Source organism: Chenopodium quinoa, unplaced genomic scaffold, assembly GCF_001683475.1.
Source record: "Chenopodium quinoa cultivar QQ74 unplaced genomic scaffold, ASM168347v1, whole genome shotgun sequence".
Classification (NCBI taxonomy): Eukaryota; Viridiplantae; Streptophyta; class Magnoliopsida; order Caryophyllales; family Amaranthaceae; genus Chenopodium; species Chenopodium quinoa.
Window position 1 is genome coordinate 436,101 of NW_018743732.1, and position 17,212 is coordinate 453,312.

At 37.5% G+C, this 17,212-nt stretch overlaps 3 protein-coding genes across 3 annotated transcripts; 1 reads left to right on the top strand and 2 right to left on the bottom strand.

Annotated features, from left to right (window-relative positions):
- Positions 1 to 18: 18 nt before the first annotated feature.
- LOC110684661 (cationic peroxidase 1-like) lies at positions 19 to 1,809 on the bottom strand. The gene is made up of 4 exons (XM_021861096.1): positions 1,435 to 1,809; positions 1,135 to 1,326; positions 765 to 930; positions 19 to 610 (listed from the first exon to the last, which is right to left on the bottom strand). The coding sequence occupies exons 1-4, from the start codon at positions 1,645 to 1,647 to the stop codon at positions 225 to 227; spliced, it is 957 nt and encodes a 318-aa protein (XP_021716788.1). The 5' UTR covers positions 1,648 to 1,809; the 3' UTR covers positions 19 to 224.
- A 706-nt stretch (positions 1,810 to 2,515) lies between these two features.
- On the bottom strand, positions 2,516 to 9,330 carry LOC110684658 (protein TIC110, chloroplastic-like). Its single transcript, XM_021861093.1, has 15 exons — positions 8,807 to 9,330; positions 8,638 to 8,697; positions 8,108 to 8,231; positions 7,951 to 8,019; positions 7,739 to 7,837; positions 7,411 to 7,477; positions 7,113 to 7,177; positions 6,930 to 7,024; positions 6,602 to 6,726; positions 6,390 to 6,490; positions 5,442 to 5,658; positions 4,926 to 5,080; positions 4,289 to 4,414; positions 3,144 to 4,115; positions 2,516 to 3,048 (listed from the first exon to the last, which is right to left on the bottom strand). Exons 1-15 carry the CDS (start codon positions 9,328 to 9,330, stop codon positions 2,806 to 2,808), a joined length of 3,042 nt encoding a protein of 1,013 aa, XP_021716785.1. The 3' UTR covers positions 2,516 to 2,805.
- Positions 9,331 to 11,102: 1,772 nt separating this feature from the next.
- LOC110684659 (putative tRNA pseudouridine synthase) lies at positions 11,103 to 16,369 on the top strand. Its single transcript, XM_021861094.1, has 8 exons — positions 11,103 to 11,480; positions 11,587 to 11,619; positions 12,006 to 12,118; positions 12,208 to 12,356; positions 13,061 to 13,205; positions 14,076 to 14,510; positions 15,292 to 15,714; positions 16,025 to 16,369. The coding sequence occupies exons 1-8, from the start codon at positions 11,186 to 11,188 to the stop codon at positions 16,046 to 16,048; spliced, it is 1,617 nt and encodes a 538-aa protein (XP_021716786.1). The 5' UTR covers positions 11,103 to 11,185; the 3' UTR covers positions 16,049 to 16,369.
- Positions 16,370 to 17,212: the final 843 nt, after the last annotated feature.

Sequence of the window (17,212 nt, forward strand, 5' to 3'; positions counted from 1 at the left end):
ATTTAGGACATATTTAGATAATACAGTAACAATATTACATTGGTAATTTCAGCCAACAATTCCAAAATACTACGTACATTGTAACTTTGGTATTAGGAGTACATGCTTACGAATTATTTGATTGCTAAAAGTTCACAGCGATCATCTTCGAAGTAAATTTCGTACACGATTAGTATAGTAACAAAGAGTACAGAGTGATTAAAGATCATATTCAGCCTTAAGGCTTAGTTGGTTTTCCAGCAATTGGTTCTTATCTCTCCCCTTGTGCCGGTCAGGGGACTCAGGTTTCCCATTTTTACCATAGCCCGTGCAAAATCCCTATTAAAGGAAGATGGATCTTTGGTATAAGTAGTGACCTGCGAATCGGTGGATCCGTTGTTGAACAGTTGTTGATCCGAGTGCATCAGACCTTTGTTGTTCACCAGATCTTTGAAATACCCATTGTCAAACTCGACAGGAGTACTAGAATCGAGTGGAGTAAGATTGTTGTCTCCCCCGGTGTTTGGGCAGTTGGATTTCACTGAACTAACAAATGATGCATCAACGTTACTCTCGTTGTAAACTCTATTACGGAATACTACACACCTGGCTTGCCCTATAGTATGTGCTCCTGCAAGATGATACAATTTTCATTTTCCATTCAGATACAAAGCTACTATAGTGCGTCTCATGGTCAGTGTTGAGCGCCTAACATACATTTAATCACTAAATAATCACAATACTCTCCTCAATTCGCTTTAAGGAAAGCCAGGAGGATCACTCACCTGCTAGAGCCACCATTTCTTTGGCTGTCAATCCTTTCTTTGAAAAGGAAGATAGAAGGCCACTAAGGTCCATATTTGGGGATGGAATGTCAGCATTTGCAGTGCTTAAACTTGCTGCAGTAGAGTCTCGCCTGCCCAGCAGTACGTTCCAAGTTGGACCACCCAACTGCAGATGATAAAACACAAAAGGTTCAGTCTGATGACAAAAGCTAGCTGATATAAAGCTTTTAGTTTCTGTGTGCATTGAAATAAAGCATTATGTTTAACACAGCCTCGTATCTTAGTTCATGAAATTTGTGCCGAGAATAATGTGTAAGCAAAGCAAATTCCTGGCTGCACCTTATGCAAAATATTTGTAAGTTTTACTTACTACAACAACTGAATCCCTTGCAGCTACAGCTAGAATATCAGCGCAAGAAACTACACCAGGGCAAACACTCTCAACTTGAGACTTAATACTGTCAATCGCAGTAAATCCCCTCAGAGATCCTGCATTGGCACCTGCAGTTTGCTCCCCTGTGAACGTTGAGGTATCATTTAGAAGAACAGATGCATCACATCCCTGCACAAGCATAAAGCATATTAAAATAAGTCAGTTATCAGCTATTAATACACTTTCATGCACATTTGTAAGGCCTTTTAGGCACAGAAAAAGGGAGTGTCAACATGCATTAACAAAGCAGTCATGGAAGTGAAGACGAAGCAAAGATGCCCCCATACGATGCTCTGCAGCTACTGCTTTATGCACTGCAGATTTGATTGTGAAGAGAGCTTTTGGGCATGTCTTCGCATAATAATTGGATGAAAGCTGTGCTTGGACAGTCCCTAATAGAAACAAACTCAGCAAGATTCTAAGCGTTGTCATATTAATAGAAGTAACCATTGCAATCAAAGAGAGGAGAGAGCAACGTATAGAACTTGTTTCTCTGGTATAAGATATCCTCAAGTCCGGCTTCCTACTTATAGGATTACTTGGTTCCACAGATTTTTTTTGTTTTTTATTCACCTTTCACTCAATATTCGTGGTCAATAAATACAGAGTTCAGCACAAAACCGGCGAGGACGAAAAGTTGGATTACACTATTATTTTTTTTTAAGAAATGCTCAGTGTTTGACATTATGGCTAAGATTAGACACTTTAGATTACAGTATTAATTCTATTGAGAAATGCCGAGTGTTTGACATTATGGGTAGATTAGACACTTAGTGGTGTGTGAACGTTGTTGGAGTGGGGAATCTGGTTAAGTTTGTCAACTTTGGCATAGGTCAGAACCTCAGAGCTCCTTTTTGCAAATCCCCCTAACTTCAGAATATTCTCTATATCTTTACCAAGGACCGTCTGCCGTGGGAGTTCTATGGTGAATTAAGTTCCTTCCCAAAACAGCTAGCCCTCTTTTCATTATTGTGCACAGAGAACATGAGATCTTCATTTAAAAGACCATTTGAGTAAAACTAATCAATTTATAGCTTTGTTTAGAGCGCAACAGAGATGTATTGCACGGTTGTCAGAGTCCTACAGCACTGAAAAGGCACAGCAGATCACATGTTCATCAAGAGAAGCTCAGAAATCTACCAAAAACATCCATACGAACCTTTACAAAATTTAATGACAAGTATATTATAAGAATTGGCTCTATGGACTATGGCAAAGCATTGAAAAAAGACTTCCTCCCAACCTAAATAATTTTGTTAAAATGCATGATGTAGATTTACCTTTCATTTACTGTGTGTGTAACTGAAGATCATAGGTGTAATCAGAAACAAAAATTTCTCATTAACCAAAGGTGATTCCATCAATAGCAAAAAATATTTACCATACAAAAAATACTAGGAAGCTTCAAAATGCTCCCCACCACCAAGAGTAGAGGAAAAAAAACAGAGAGAGATACAAACTTAGGTATCCAACTCTTTTGAGATATACGCCGTAATAGAAACATAAAACAAAGCAAAATCAAACTATTTTGTTGATAAACCTATACGAGTATTCACTAATAGACATTCCTCATTCCTCTGCACTAAACTATAACGCAACTTTTCGTCTTCAAAAGACAAATTCCTCAGCTTCAGCACTAGAACTAGGTAGTCTGTCATCCATCTCTCTCAGAGAAGCTGCTGCAGAGTCACTGATTCCTAGCAAATACTGTAGACGCGAGATCTTCTCAGGTGCTGCGTCGCTCTTGGCATAAATAGCAAAAAGATCTGCTAGTTCCTCTGGCACTTCCCATGATAAGGGCTCAGCTGTCACAGCCTTGTCACAAGCTAGCAGATCATTAAGAGTGGAGACCTGCAAAATTGAGAGGCAAAATATCAGACTAAAAGAACCCACACATAAAAGACAACAAACAAAATGAAAGTGTGCAGCTGTCATCAGAAGCATACCACCCCACTGCGGTTTCTCTGCCTTAGTAAAGCTACTGCTTGAACCAATGAGTTAGCTAATCTACTACGAGCAAGTTCGTGGACAACTCCTTTAGCCTTCTCTGGGTTAATTTTCAAGTCGGCAGGAATCTTTTCGTAGACTTCCTCATCATCAAATTCTCCAGTACCAGAAGAAAATATCTCATCCACAGACTTCTTGAAGAGATTCTCCCGTAAGCTCACCGCTATCATGTTGTCAATATTTACACCAGCTTCCTTGAGTTCTCTAATTTGTTTTATGCTTAGCCTTCCTTGGCCAATAGCTGTTTCTATGGCAGAGGCCATTTTTGAATTTATAATGTTCTCCCTCACCTTTTGAGCATACTCTGGTGGCAAGCCAACTTGCTTCTGAACCTCATCCAGTTGCTCCATCCTAGCCTTAGTCAACTGTCCATCAGCCAGAATGACCTCTGCTTGTTGTCTAAAAGCTTGCTCGGCCATACCTCTATGAACCTCTACGATCTCCTTACGTGTAAGACCAAGAATATCACCAAGCTGATTCAGATAGAGGTATTCTGTGTTGTCCTTCTTCGTGGTGATTTGTGCACCAAATGGAATTTTGGTTACTTCACCAGTTATGCAGTACAACAAGTATGTCTTGTACAGGTCAGCCCTCTCCCTCTCTGGAAGGTCATCTTTAACAGTAATCTCTGTCTGCCCAGGTTTCCCAATTTTGGCCTCAAGTTCCTTAGTAGGTCTTGATTTTCTTAATGTCTGGAGTGATTCCCATTCTTCCTCATCTTCAATCTTCTCCTCTTCCTCTTTAACAGGTTCTTCTGTCGGAACATCAGTTGATTCCCCTTTAATATCAGCAACTAATTCAGTGACCACCAAGGTGTTGAATGCGATCATCTTCTTAAGTATTTTTGCAGATTCAGTGCGACTTCCAGCTGCCCTGGCCTGTTTAATATAGTTAATGAATATTCTGCGGACCTGCATGACATAAGATAAGGAAATATGAATTAGTGAACCATCAGGTTTCATGATCTCTCCTGCATAACTTAAGTTAGGTGGGGATCCCAGAATGAAGGCCTATCTAGGTTGAGATTGTCTTTAATAAATCAATAAATGATAAAAATGATTCAGCAGGGGAAGAGGACACTCACCGCCTTACTAGCAATTGACATTGCAGCTTCCCTAGTCAAGCGCAAACCATGTGCGGCTTTCCTCACATTTTCTTTTACATCTGCATCATATCCGTCAACACCGGAAGCAATTGCATCCTTCACAACCTGAAATCAAGAGAACACTTCAACTTGACGCAATGTGTAACCAATACCAACAACACAAGTAGAACAGGACAAAAATGCATTTTGCTGGCCGCAAACCACACAATCACTAAAACAGTAACGCCAGTAACCAAAAGAAACTTCTCAAATTTCAAATAGTAATATTTCAAAAGCTTAAGAACCCAAACAGACATGAATTATCAACCTCCATAAAGCATCTATACATCAGCCAGAGGAGGTGGGCAATTGACCAAATATACAAATATAACATCTCTCCGTGAGGAGGGAGGGGAAGGGGGTAGTTGAAAGGAGGCTCAGCAAATATCACACAGTTACAAGTTAGCCAATGCTCAAATTTCTATGCTTCATCAACAAGGTTTTCATCAGAACAGTACAATCTAATAAAATACAAATACACAAATACAACAATGCAATATAGCATATAATCAAAGTGGGGGATAGGAAAAACAGATGAGATCCAAAGAGGAAGAGGGGGAAGACTTCAAATTCTTACCTTCTCAAACAAACTGCCACAAATATCAGCATGAGCAGCTTCAACAATTTTTTGGGGAACACACAGCATGACCCGTACGCGTAGTAAAGCTTTGACATCCTCCTCACTCAACTCTCCATCAGCTAAGCATTGCTGTAGCTTCTGTCGATATATTTCTATAAGAAAAGACAAATAACAAACAGTACACAAGAGCAGGTAAGCGAGCTATAGATTCACAGAGGAACAAAAATATATAATGCAGATCCAAATGCTGACAAAGTTTAAGCAACCTTAACCCCATTCAGTTATACACAAGAATTTCCCAAAATCAAATAACAACACAAAATACAAAAGGTGCATTCTCTTGTCGCTTTGTCCGTCTAGAAAGTAAATCAACAACTACGCAAAATGATTCAACCTAAAAAATTCTCACTTAATTGCTCCTTCAGACTAAAAAGTAAAAACCCTGCAGGGAGAAAATTTACTCATTCGGCAACAAGCACCATAATCTGTCAACCAAGTAGAAGGGAACAGTACCTGCATGGATCTCACTCGCCTTCTCAGGGTCAAACCGCAGTTGGTCACACATATTCTGAAGGTAATTCGCTTTGCTTTCAGCTGCATCCAAATTACCACTAGAAAACGCTTGAGACAGTAGCTTGCGATAAACCTTCGAGGTCACATCCATCATAATACTTTCTGCTTCACGTTTTCCAAGACCAAATATGTTCTTTAACTGGTTCAATGCAGCAAGCTACAAATGGAAAAGAGAATATAAGTGAAGGCTAGCATATAATATTATTGTAGCTAAACCGCATAAGACCTATGGAAGGTACAGTAATTTATCTTCGCTACTTCGCTAGAATATGTCATTGACAACAGTAGATTTGAAAATAAAATGGAATAGGAAGAGTGAAAATATGTTTCCAGAACAGAGAAGATACAGGCTCATAAAAGGAAGTTAGCAAAGTTAGAACAAAGGGAGCATTTGAAAAATCTGTCAATTGCACCTTTCTCCAGACCTATAGGAAATGATATGGCAGATGAATAGAAAAGGAAAGGTTTGAATGGCACGATCACTTCATCACTTTGAATGAATTTAATGGTATTTTTATAGTTCTTGGTACATGAGGATGTGTTTTCAAGTGCTCCACAATTCTACAATCATATTTCCATTGAGGCCAAACCTAAGCATGTCCTCAAGAGATAGTTGTCCATAATACTCTGTCTCGAGCAACAAAGAAAATATATATATAATCACTGGCTCACAAACTAATCATATCATAGATTCATAGACTCGTAATAATGTATGTGTCTCAACGTCGAGAATGAATCACCCCAGCCAAAAAGGCAGAACAGCTATAAATGTTCACCTTCAACTTTAAGTAGAGGCCACCAGAAGGCCAATGGCTTAAAGAGTTACAGAGAATCACTAATAATTTTAAATTAAAAAAAATAATTATAATAATAATAATAAATTATCACCTTGCTGTCTTCCATGCGGCCACTTGATAAAGAATCAGTAATATATGCTTTGTAGAGAAGCTTCAAGTCATCAATCCTCCTGTCACTGTCAAACTCACCATCTGACAAATTATACAGAATGCTGTATTATACTAGTGTACCAGTTATCTCATGAACAGAAAAATTCTTACAAACACAAGAACCACCACAAAAAAGGACATCAGTATTATTACCTACTAAGGAAATTGGTCCGATGCCTCGGGCAAAATTACCAGCATCCGGATGGTTTCTTAATGAGACAAGCTTATCATTAAAAGCAAGCACTCTATTCAGCTCATTTACAACCTCAATAGCTCCCCTGTCAAACATAGGTGTCAAAGAGAGATATGCGTGAAAAAATGGCAAACAACTGATTTTTCCCCAAAACTAAAAACAATAAAAAGACACATAAGTCTTAACCCAAAGCATAAGAGGTTTTTTGTTTTTTTTTCCTCAAATGTAAAAGCAAACAAACTATATCAGTGAGTTTCTAGAACATGATGATAGCAACATCAACCATACCCTGCTCTATTACGGGACTTCAGAATGTCAACAGCTCTTGAAATGCATTCTTCTACTAGTTTTCTTGTATGTTCCTTAAACATCTCCTCGGCCAACTGTGAGAAATAGATCCAACAATATAAAAAAATTATAATCTTTCAACTGAAATTCGCCATCTCTGATACAATTTCACAAAGGAAATACCTCATCAGACAAACGATATGAAAGTTGAGCTTCTCTCAGATCAACAAGCTGCTTCATATCCAGATCTGAAAAACACATAATAAACCACAAGAAAATCACTGGGAATTCATGAAGCAATGCTAATTAATATACTAAATTCACAAAAGGCAAGAAATAAGGTAATAAGGTCAATGCCATATCTACTCGACACCAAACTAATATAAATAAATCAATATTTTTTTAAATCTATCTTGACAGTAATCAGTTCTCTTACAAAGCAAATAAATCACCACAAAGTGTACTGAACGTAGACACTAACCTCTGCTAATTGATTTCAGTCTCTGAGCATACAACCTTTGAGCATTGTCACGAACAGCAACCTCAACCTGACAGGACAACACAATATGAAATTTCCCTTTGATACCCAATACTACCACCAATTCAAAGATTTCAAACTAAGAGGTCAAATTTGCCTTTGTTGCCAAATCTGGCCTTATGGATCAAAAAGTATAAATAGGCTATAGGCCTTTTAGATGGGGTGAGTATTTCAATAGATGACTAAGGATGGATACAGATTCACACCAGAGATAGGGTACATTTTCTGCCAGATTTGCTATAGAACAAGATGCTGATATGCAAACATTTACCTGGGAATCAGTCACTTTAAATACACGCTTCCAGGGCAGAAGAAATGCAGAGGCCTCCCCAAAAACAAGAGTTGAAACATACACTAGCTTCTGAAATGCCTGCGCTGAAACTCACTGACATTGGTCAAGCTACATATCTCCATAAGTCCATAGTACCATCTAAAAATAAAAAAATAGCAAGTGGTGGAGCAACATGAACATAAATATCTCACCCGACGCTGCTCAATGTCACCCTCACGATCCCCAGTTTCAAGCCTTTGTCTGACAAACCGCCTGGCAAGCTGCAGTCAGAAGAATCACAGTAAAGTCCATAATTGTTGACAATAAGAACGACTACCACAAAATTTGATAAACTAACTCCACAAATACCTCAATATGCATGTTAGCAGCATCAGGATCATCGATGCCAAGAGCATTTTTGAACTTAACAATGGTTTCAACTTCAGTACCCTTGAGATCTTCATTTCCAGCAGGAAGCACCGACAAAAGAAAGCTATACAACCAGTTCAATACAAATTAAGGAATGAGTGAAATTCCATCTTTGCACAAATTATTGTGAAATAGCAGCAACTAAGCAAGATAAGCAGAATTCATTTGTGGTACTCCTTACTAAATAATTTGTTTGTCTTGTCACATTGTCACAACTCACAAAGTCATCACATTTACAGGTTAAACATGACTTTTCCTAATAGTTATCCAGCTTGATTTCCCCCATACATTCGAATCACAATATCATTAGAAACTCAAACATAACCCATTACTATTTTAGGAAATGTGACGAACATCGATTCACACCACGAAGAAATTTAATACAATCATTTAAATATGCCCACAATAGAACAACCAATATTAAGTTCTAAAACATAGTATTAAAAACAATCGGACCAATTCGCACTCACCTAAGGTACAAGTCACAAAGCTCAGCATTAAAAGATTCATCTTGCTTGCTAACACCATACCTGAAAACACAAATTCACAACATCACTTCAAAAATCCCCACCTCATTTCTCAACAAAAACAACAACAATAATAAAAATTCCAACTGTAACACAATACAATAATTATTACTTATTAGCAATGGCCAAGATTTCATCCTTGTTCAAAGAAAGCGGGTCATCACATTGCGCAACATAATTGTGCAAATTGGTAGCAGCAACCTCAGGAACACAAGAATTCAAACTATAAGCGGCGGCGCCACCGGCAGCACCAAGCGCAACCGCAGCACCAATTGCAACATTCCTCGAACCCCCAATTTTAGACCCTAGCCCAAAACCGGCAGCAGAAGCAGCCGCAACAAGCAGAACCGAACTGGCTATTCTCACCGGCGGTGACAGACTGGCAGCCAATGATTGCAAACCCGACAACTCTCTCGGACCCCCAAACAACTCTGAGCTCTTGATACCGCTACCGGGTTCGGGTCCGGGTGTGGGTGTTTGGTCAGGAGCAGAGCATCTGAGCTTAGAGAGGCGAAAACGGGTGAGTGGTATACGGATGAAATTGGGAGGAAGGAGAGAAGGGGTGTGATTAGGGTGGGTAAAAGATGAGAAGAGAAGAGGGGATTTGGATGAAGAAAGAGGAAGTGTGGTGTTCATGGTTTTTGGGGTTGTTCTTTCCTGTTTTTCTCTCTCCTAAATTGAGTAGATTTTGTGGGGTTTTAATGAAGAAGAAAACCCAGAAAAATGGTGGGAGTAGTTGCAGTGGAGATGAAGATGATAATGGAGTGAGAGGAGAGAGAAGAAGAGGAAAGGGGAGAGAGAGAGGGTTCGTTTCGTGCTGGTTTTGTTTTTGATTAGGAGAGAGAATGGGAATGGTGAGTGGATAGGGGGATTGGATTGGACTAGCCCATTATGTTTTCTTGGATCGTTCTTCTAGTGTAGCCCGTCTTGAGTTATAGATTTTGAATTTGATAAATGTCCTTTGAAACAATGGTATCAATGTCATCTGGACTTAAAATCTTAGATCTGCCTTTGTGTCGCAACACTCGATTTGCGTGGCTCGCTCTCATTTATGGACGACGAAGGTGCGAGTCAAGTTTGAGAATGAGTTGTAGCACGAAGCAACACAGTTGAGCCAACGATGTGTGCAGATGAGAGATACTCTTGTCTATTAGCTACAAGGGACGATCAGGGCTTGTGATGACCGAATGAATCTAGGCAGTGGTCACAAGCGGATTTGTCGACGGTCTCTAGGAGTTTTGACGCTCTAAAACAAGTTATGGTACAATGAGTCTAGGACAACACCTAAAGCAATGGGTAAGAAGTTGGATTTCATTAATCACTTGCTCTCTAAATTATTTTTTTTGTCCCTTAATTATAACATTCTCCTAGTAGACATTAAGTTAACCTAAACTTAATAATCTATTTTAAGTCCTAGAAAACTTAAGTAAGAGATGTACGAAGCTTGTTGGACTCTAACATTTTGTCTAGAAACTCGTCAACTCATACACACAAGAAAAGAGGAAAACTAGATTATGCCAATATATACCACTGATTACATTATTAACCAAAACTTTTTGAGCTTTGGTTTAATAGATTGATGGAGTTACCTTCCAATATAAAATGCATCCAACTCTTCTCTCCAATTTACGATTGTTCTCACCTTTTTGGCTCAATTACTCATGACTTCATGAGAGATTTATACTTACTATATTTGGACTAAACCTAGTTGTTCATAATCCATCCATTTTAAAAATAAAAGGCCAAACCTATGTGATAGTCAACTTTCAAAAGTACGACATGCACATAGTCTAGATATCTAATGCTATTAGAGCCTTGAAGTTAGTGTCATGAAATAAATCGAGTCATGTTGAGTTCATGTCAAAAGTGCAAGCTATTAAGTTGAATCTCTTATACCTAACTCTAATCCAACTTGCTAATCAAACAAGTTATATTTTTTTTGAGAACCAATCAAACAAGTTATATACTCATATGACACAAGTTTATTCATCAAACATACACATTAATCTGAACCCAATAAATTAACACAAATCTTTCTCAATTAAGATGTAACTTTTAAAAGATTACAAGCCACACTAAATAAATTTATACAGAATATTAGCTTAACTAGTGCACGATTGTCATGTTTAATTTGAATTCAAAGTTCAATGGTAAACCCTACTTTGCTATGTCAAATTTACCAATTGTATTACATTTGTAAAAAATCTAATTATAATTAACCTAGTTTTATATCAAGTTTGAGTTAATTATTATTATTTATTTATTTATTTATATATTTTCCGGTATTTAAAGAACCAACTGATAATGTGAATTGGTCCAAAATCTCTTGAAATCGGGATGATTAGAATTAAATTAATATACCGTTATTAGCATTCGAGCCATCAAAATCCAAAACATGGGCCGGAAAACGTAGCCTCTACACGAATATTGGATATAGTACCTCACACTTCATTTGCAGTGCCATTGTTTGATATCACTACAAAACCATAAAATGGCGGTTTGGTCTCTGCGTCTTCCATTAACAACTTCGTGGAGAAATGGCAGACTTAAACCCTTGTCATATCCATGGAATTTCTCTCTCTCCAACCATAATATTCATCTACTTGCTCATTTCTCTGCTACTTCTTCATCACCTTCAATTTCTGCTTCTACTCAAACCCAAGAACCTCAAATTCAACCCCAGATTTCTCAAACTCAGGAATTAATCGCTTCGCCTTCGAAATGGGAGGCATTCCGGAAGAAGAAAGTGGTCATGCGAGTCGGTTATGTTGGTTCCAACTACAAAGGTCATTTCACCCTTTTCTCTCTCATCTTCCCTTTTTTATTCTTCAAACTTGATCTATTTTTTCTGAAATTTGTTTCAATTTTGTTGTTTTTCTGGGTTTAATTTAGGTTTGCAGAAGCAACGAGAAGAAAATGTTCCCAGTAAGTTTGTTTTCTGTCTTAATTTCCCTTTTGTTCTACTTATACAAGTAAAAAAATTGTTTAAAGGTTTTTTAATTGTGTTTTTGTTGAATAAATTTATGGAATTCATCACTCTCAATGCACTTGGTTTATGGGGTTTAGAGTAGAAACCATACCAATTTGATTCAAGACATTAGTCTATAGCTTGTTTGCTACCTGTTGTTACTAGTTGCAATATTGTTGGGCACTTGGGCTGTTAGAATTTGGGGGTCATCTCGGTTTGCTACTCGTTACGAGCACCCCAAGATCAGTGGAATGTGTGTGTGTTTGTCAATTGCACTGCAATTGCTAGAATCCTAGAACTGTCAAGTATAGCTTTCTTAAGTGCTGCATTTTCTCAATTGTAGCCATTGAAGAAGCTTTGGAAAATGCTCTTTACAAAGTAGGTGGCATCAATGAAACCAATTATGGTAACTTACATAAGATTGCCTGGGCTAGGAGTAGCCGAACTGATAAAGGAGTAAGCTAGACACCTCTCAACTTTAATGTCACTTCCCCAATGCAATGCTGGAATAATCTGAAGTTCCTTTTGTTGATTGTTGTTTCTAGGTTCACTCACTGGCCACAACGATATCTTTGAAATTGGAAATTCCTGATTATGCGTGGATGAATGACCCCAATGGTCTCGTTCTCGCGGACCATGTTAACTCTCATCTCCCTGATGATATAAGAGTGTTTAGTATTTTACCTTCTCAAAGGTACTGTCAATCTCCTTGCACTGTTCTTCATAGCAGCAAATATTTGGCTCAATTACTGTGTAGCCTTTAACATAATTTTTCTCATGTGTATGATTTGTGGTTCATGTAGCCGACCCCACTTATGGGATTAAGGCTTTGATTGATTGATTGATCATCTAACAATTTAGCTCTAAACTTCTATGTAACAAAACCTTTGGGTGAGTATCTTTATTGAACACTATATATGGGGCAGCATCAATTCTATAGTCTTTTTACCCCTTTGTCTTGACATTTTGAAGATGAAAAGTCGTTCAATCTTAAAGTTTCTTCCTTAGTTGTGTGTATTTGGACAAGGGAATTTGGAGGGAGGAAGGAGGGACAAGAAAATGATGAATCCATTTTCCCTTATTTAGATATGGGATGGGAAAGGAAATCGGAGGGATTCATTTCCCTCCCTCTTTTTAATAAACCATTTGGAAGATAAATGCAAGTGCAGTCCTTTCCACCCTTCATCTTACCTCCCCTTTCTCCTTGTCCTTTCTCACCCATGATGTAGTAAATTTTGGGATGGAACCTTTGAAATCAGGGGTGTGTCTATTCAAGAATTTTATTCTTTGTTTTTTAAACTATGTGTTTACGTATGCAAAATGTGCTGGCCAAGTGCATATGCGTGTCAAACTAGACAGCACAGATCTCTCTCAACACAATTCAATCTTATTTACTAGGAGCTTTGATCCTCGACGGGAATGTCATGTCCGAAATTATTCCTACCTTCTTCCGGCTGAAGTTATTGGAATAACAAGTCACTCCTCTTCTGCTGAAATTGACTATCATATAAAAGACTTCAATGAAATTCTAAATATATTCGAGGTATCTCTCTTTGTATCATAATTCTTTATCATCTATGACATTCAATTTCTTCATTTGCATTTGTGGCTCATGCTGAAGCCAAAGGTTAAATGATGAACAAACTACATTTACCCTGTAATGTATCATGTGAATATGATGGGTCTGCTCTTCCACGTATCATTGTTTTCTTATTGTTGAGTATGTTAAGTCTTTAAGCTTATTGAGAATGTGAAATGGGTTTGGCAACCCAATAAGGAGGAAAGTTTATTCCACTTGCTAGCCTATAGGAAGTTCCATCTTTAAACCATTTGGTCATAGGAGTAACTTATAAAGCTTATAAAGCATTTATTTTATCTCCTCTTCTCCTATGTTAGACAACTAACATATGGATAAAAAAAGGGGTTCCAACTTTCAACAGAGTAGGAGTAGTGCTGTTATTGTTGAGATTTATTATATCATATGTACATTGTAATTACCTTTCTTGTCCTAAATCCAAATGGCATACACCAACTCCCCCTTCCCTCACTTTTGACCAGGGTGTGTGATGTTGTTTAAAGGAGTATTTCTTAAAGTTTAATTGAAAATATGGGGAATGGGTCATGAGCGAAAATATTCTAAAGATTATGCTTACCCCTCAGTCCTCACACCTTTGAGTAGAGATAGTGGATGGGTGTGCCGATCTGTCCCATGATTCTCCATTTAGATCCTCTGTGATGCACAAGTTCTGAACCATTTCTGCTTGCCTATATTCCTTATGCATGCTACTATTTATTTTTAGAAATTTACTTAGTGGACTTTAAATGCCTTTTGGTTTCTGTATACTGTATTATGGTTTTCTTGGCTGATTCACACAAGTGCTGTTAGTTTACTGTTTTTAGATGCATTTTGCAGGGAGAATACCCTTTTCATAACTATACAGCTAGGTCTAAATACCGACGAAAGCCACTAAAAGGACGTGCAAATAGAAGACACAAAATATCTGATAAGCCTCCCCTTATGGAGGTTGAGGATAACAATGCTGATTGTCATTCCTCAGTTGATGATGCAGATGCATTGTGTGATGAAGAACTTATTACTAATATGCCAGATGACGGTGATCTTGATGCGTTGTTTGACTCTGAAGATGGCCATGGTGATGAGTCAGAAAAGAATGATTCTACAGTAGTCATTAAGGCTCGATGGCTTCATGAACGTGATGAGGCGGACAAGCTCAGTTCTGCTCATTGGAGGAAGATATTTCAGTGTTCTTGTGGCAAGTTGGAGAGGTCACTTGACCTGGGTTTTGTGGAGCTCTCAATATGCGGGGAGTCTTTCATGCTGCATCAAGTAAGCCTCTGTTGATTGCTTTTATTTCCTTTAAGTTTCATACTCTGATTATTTATCTTTTACTTGTAGTCTGCACCATGCTGCAAATATTAGATATTATAGTGTTAAAAACTTGGAAAAATACTGTAGCTTGTTTAGCTCATTGGTCTTCTGATTTCCAATTGACAAATTATGTGATTTATTTGCGTAGCACGATGCAGTGACTAGGTAGAGAGCTATCTTTTCTCCCTGATTTTTTCTTTGGGTTGCTTGTGTAGCCTAGATATAGTTAAAGTAATGGTTATGTATTGACTTGATTTTTGGGGCTTATTCTACTTCAACAAGTTTACTGGTTCAAGGAAAGGTATGTACAACTTCGTGCAAGTCTATCCACAGCTTTAACTCATTGGTTGAACTGGACTTGGTGGGTGGATCTCCTGGGCTGCTTTAGTAATACATATACTTTGTAATTTTTAAGTAGAATCCTTCTAGATAGTAATATTCTTTTAGTGTGATTCAATGCTATTATTTACTCTACATATCATAACACTAGACTACCTTTAAGAGAAATTTCATTTGTGTTTGAAACCTAGGACCAACCTGATGCATATAAATTGAGAATTATGTGAACCTGATTGCTGGCTCTTTGTTCGAGTAATTTTTTTTTTTAAGATACGTTCTGTGTGAGTGAGTGGCTTCATTGGTATAAATTTATTAGTTTGATTCCTTTGTTCTATTTTCAATTTTGATTCCATTTTAGTTGTTTGGTTGGTCAGTCACTATAACCTTGTAAATTGGGCAGATCCGCAAAATGGTTGGCACTGCTATAGCAGTTAAGCGTGGATTGTTCCCCAGAGATATTCTCAAGCTATCACTCAACAAGTTCTCAAGAATTGTCCTACCTCTTGCTCCATCAGAAGTTTTAGTTTTGAGAGGAAATGACTTCAGATTGAGGAAACAACCTGGGAATAAAAAAAGGCCAGAGATGCGAATATTAGTTAATTCTGAAGAGATAAAAAATGTAGTAGATAAGTTCTATGTAACTATGATGCTACCTCAAGTTGCTAAGTTTTTGGATCCTCATAAGTCTCCCTGGAAGGAATGGCTTGAGATTTTGGATGCAAATGCAAGCATACCTGAATCAGAGTTGGATGAAGTCAGAAATGCCTGGAATGCGTGGAATGAAGAGTTTCAAAACAGGTTAAACAGGATAGTTACTATAGAGGTAAGCTTTTTTATTTTAAATTTATTAAATTCATTGCTATTTCTCAATTTTCAAATGACATTCTTATAAAAGTTTTTTAAGCTAATTTAACAACAATAATGACATTGTGACTGTATTGTTTTGATATATATATATGGCCAAGTTTACGAGTTTTGATCTCAACATAGCTCATTATCCTGTAATGGATGGGAATGTTACATTAGATTTTAGTGGAAATCTTTCTCAGTAATAGTAGAAGTTTATAGTTAGCTGAGTCTAAAAATTCGATATACTCACCAATGTGGCATTTTTGATATATGCTTACCTGCAGAAAACTGGAGCATTAGATGAATGATATGACATGAATATAACAACTCAAAATCTGACAAATCATGGGTGCTGGTCTATCAGGAGCTTTGTTATGCATGGGCATCTTGCTGCTGCAGGTTTTTTTTTCTTCTGAATTTCGTCTTCTTACCTAGCTTATCTATTGCTCTTGCATTCAGCATTGTCTTCTGCTGTTAGGCTGTGCAAAGTGGTATATGGATTATAGCCAATTTGTTGTATCTGAAGATTGGGATTTCCTCTTGTCTATAATTTTTTGATGAATATCTATTATCACCTTAAATACTACTTGTCTACTCAGTGTTCTTTTGCATATATATAAATTACTGCTTCAACCCTTGTGGAGTCTTACAGACTTGTGTTTTTGGTTGCTTTGTCATCTAAATCTGTTTTACTTGGTCTCTGTGTTACCATGTAAAATAATTTTGTCATGACAGATGCAATCGTGAATGAATTATGCTTAATTCTAGATTCTTTATATAAAATGACCAAGGATACATAATGTACTTTTTGTGAGTGGTCATGCTGCATTAGCAATCTCCAGAAAGACTCGTTGAGAAACCCATCTGACTTATTTTGTTTATTTATTGTCAGCCACCAATACAGCCTATGAACCTAAAAACATCTCAGTAGAATTTCTGACTAAAATTGCAAGTCTTCAAGTTTCTCAAACAGTCAAGATACTGTAAAACTTGTATACTGAGGATGAGATGTGACCAACTCTTGCTCATAGGGTGGTATTAGGGTCACTTGCATCTAAAAAGATCTACTTTAGCTTCAAAATTGTATTCAGTTAGATGTCTTGCCCGTCTGCCACACAACACAATACTTGGAGAATCCTGCTTACCCTTGCTATTCAAGAGCTTTGAATTAGATTAAAGGAGTCAGCCCTGCATTTGGGTAGAACCTAAATGATGTTCAGTTCTCATGGCTCAATTGCAAACTTAGATTTTAGTACTACTTTTTTGATAAGTTTGTAACTACACACATTTAAAGAAGGGATGGTAGAAGTAGGCTTCTCTTGCTTTAACTTCGCCAAATTAGTAGAAGAAACCCTTAGAAATAATTGTGTGGTCCTCTACAATAGATGCAAACATTCTTCATCTATGCATCCTATGGGGTCTTGGTTAGCTATGAAATCAATGTGATTAGATAGAAGGACCCCAACCACGTA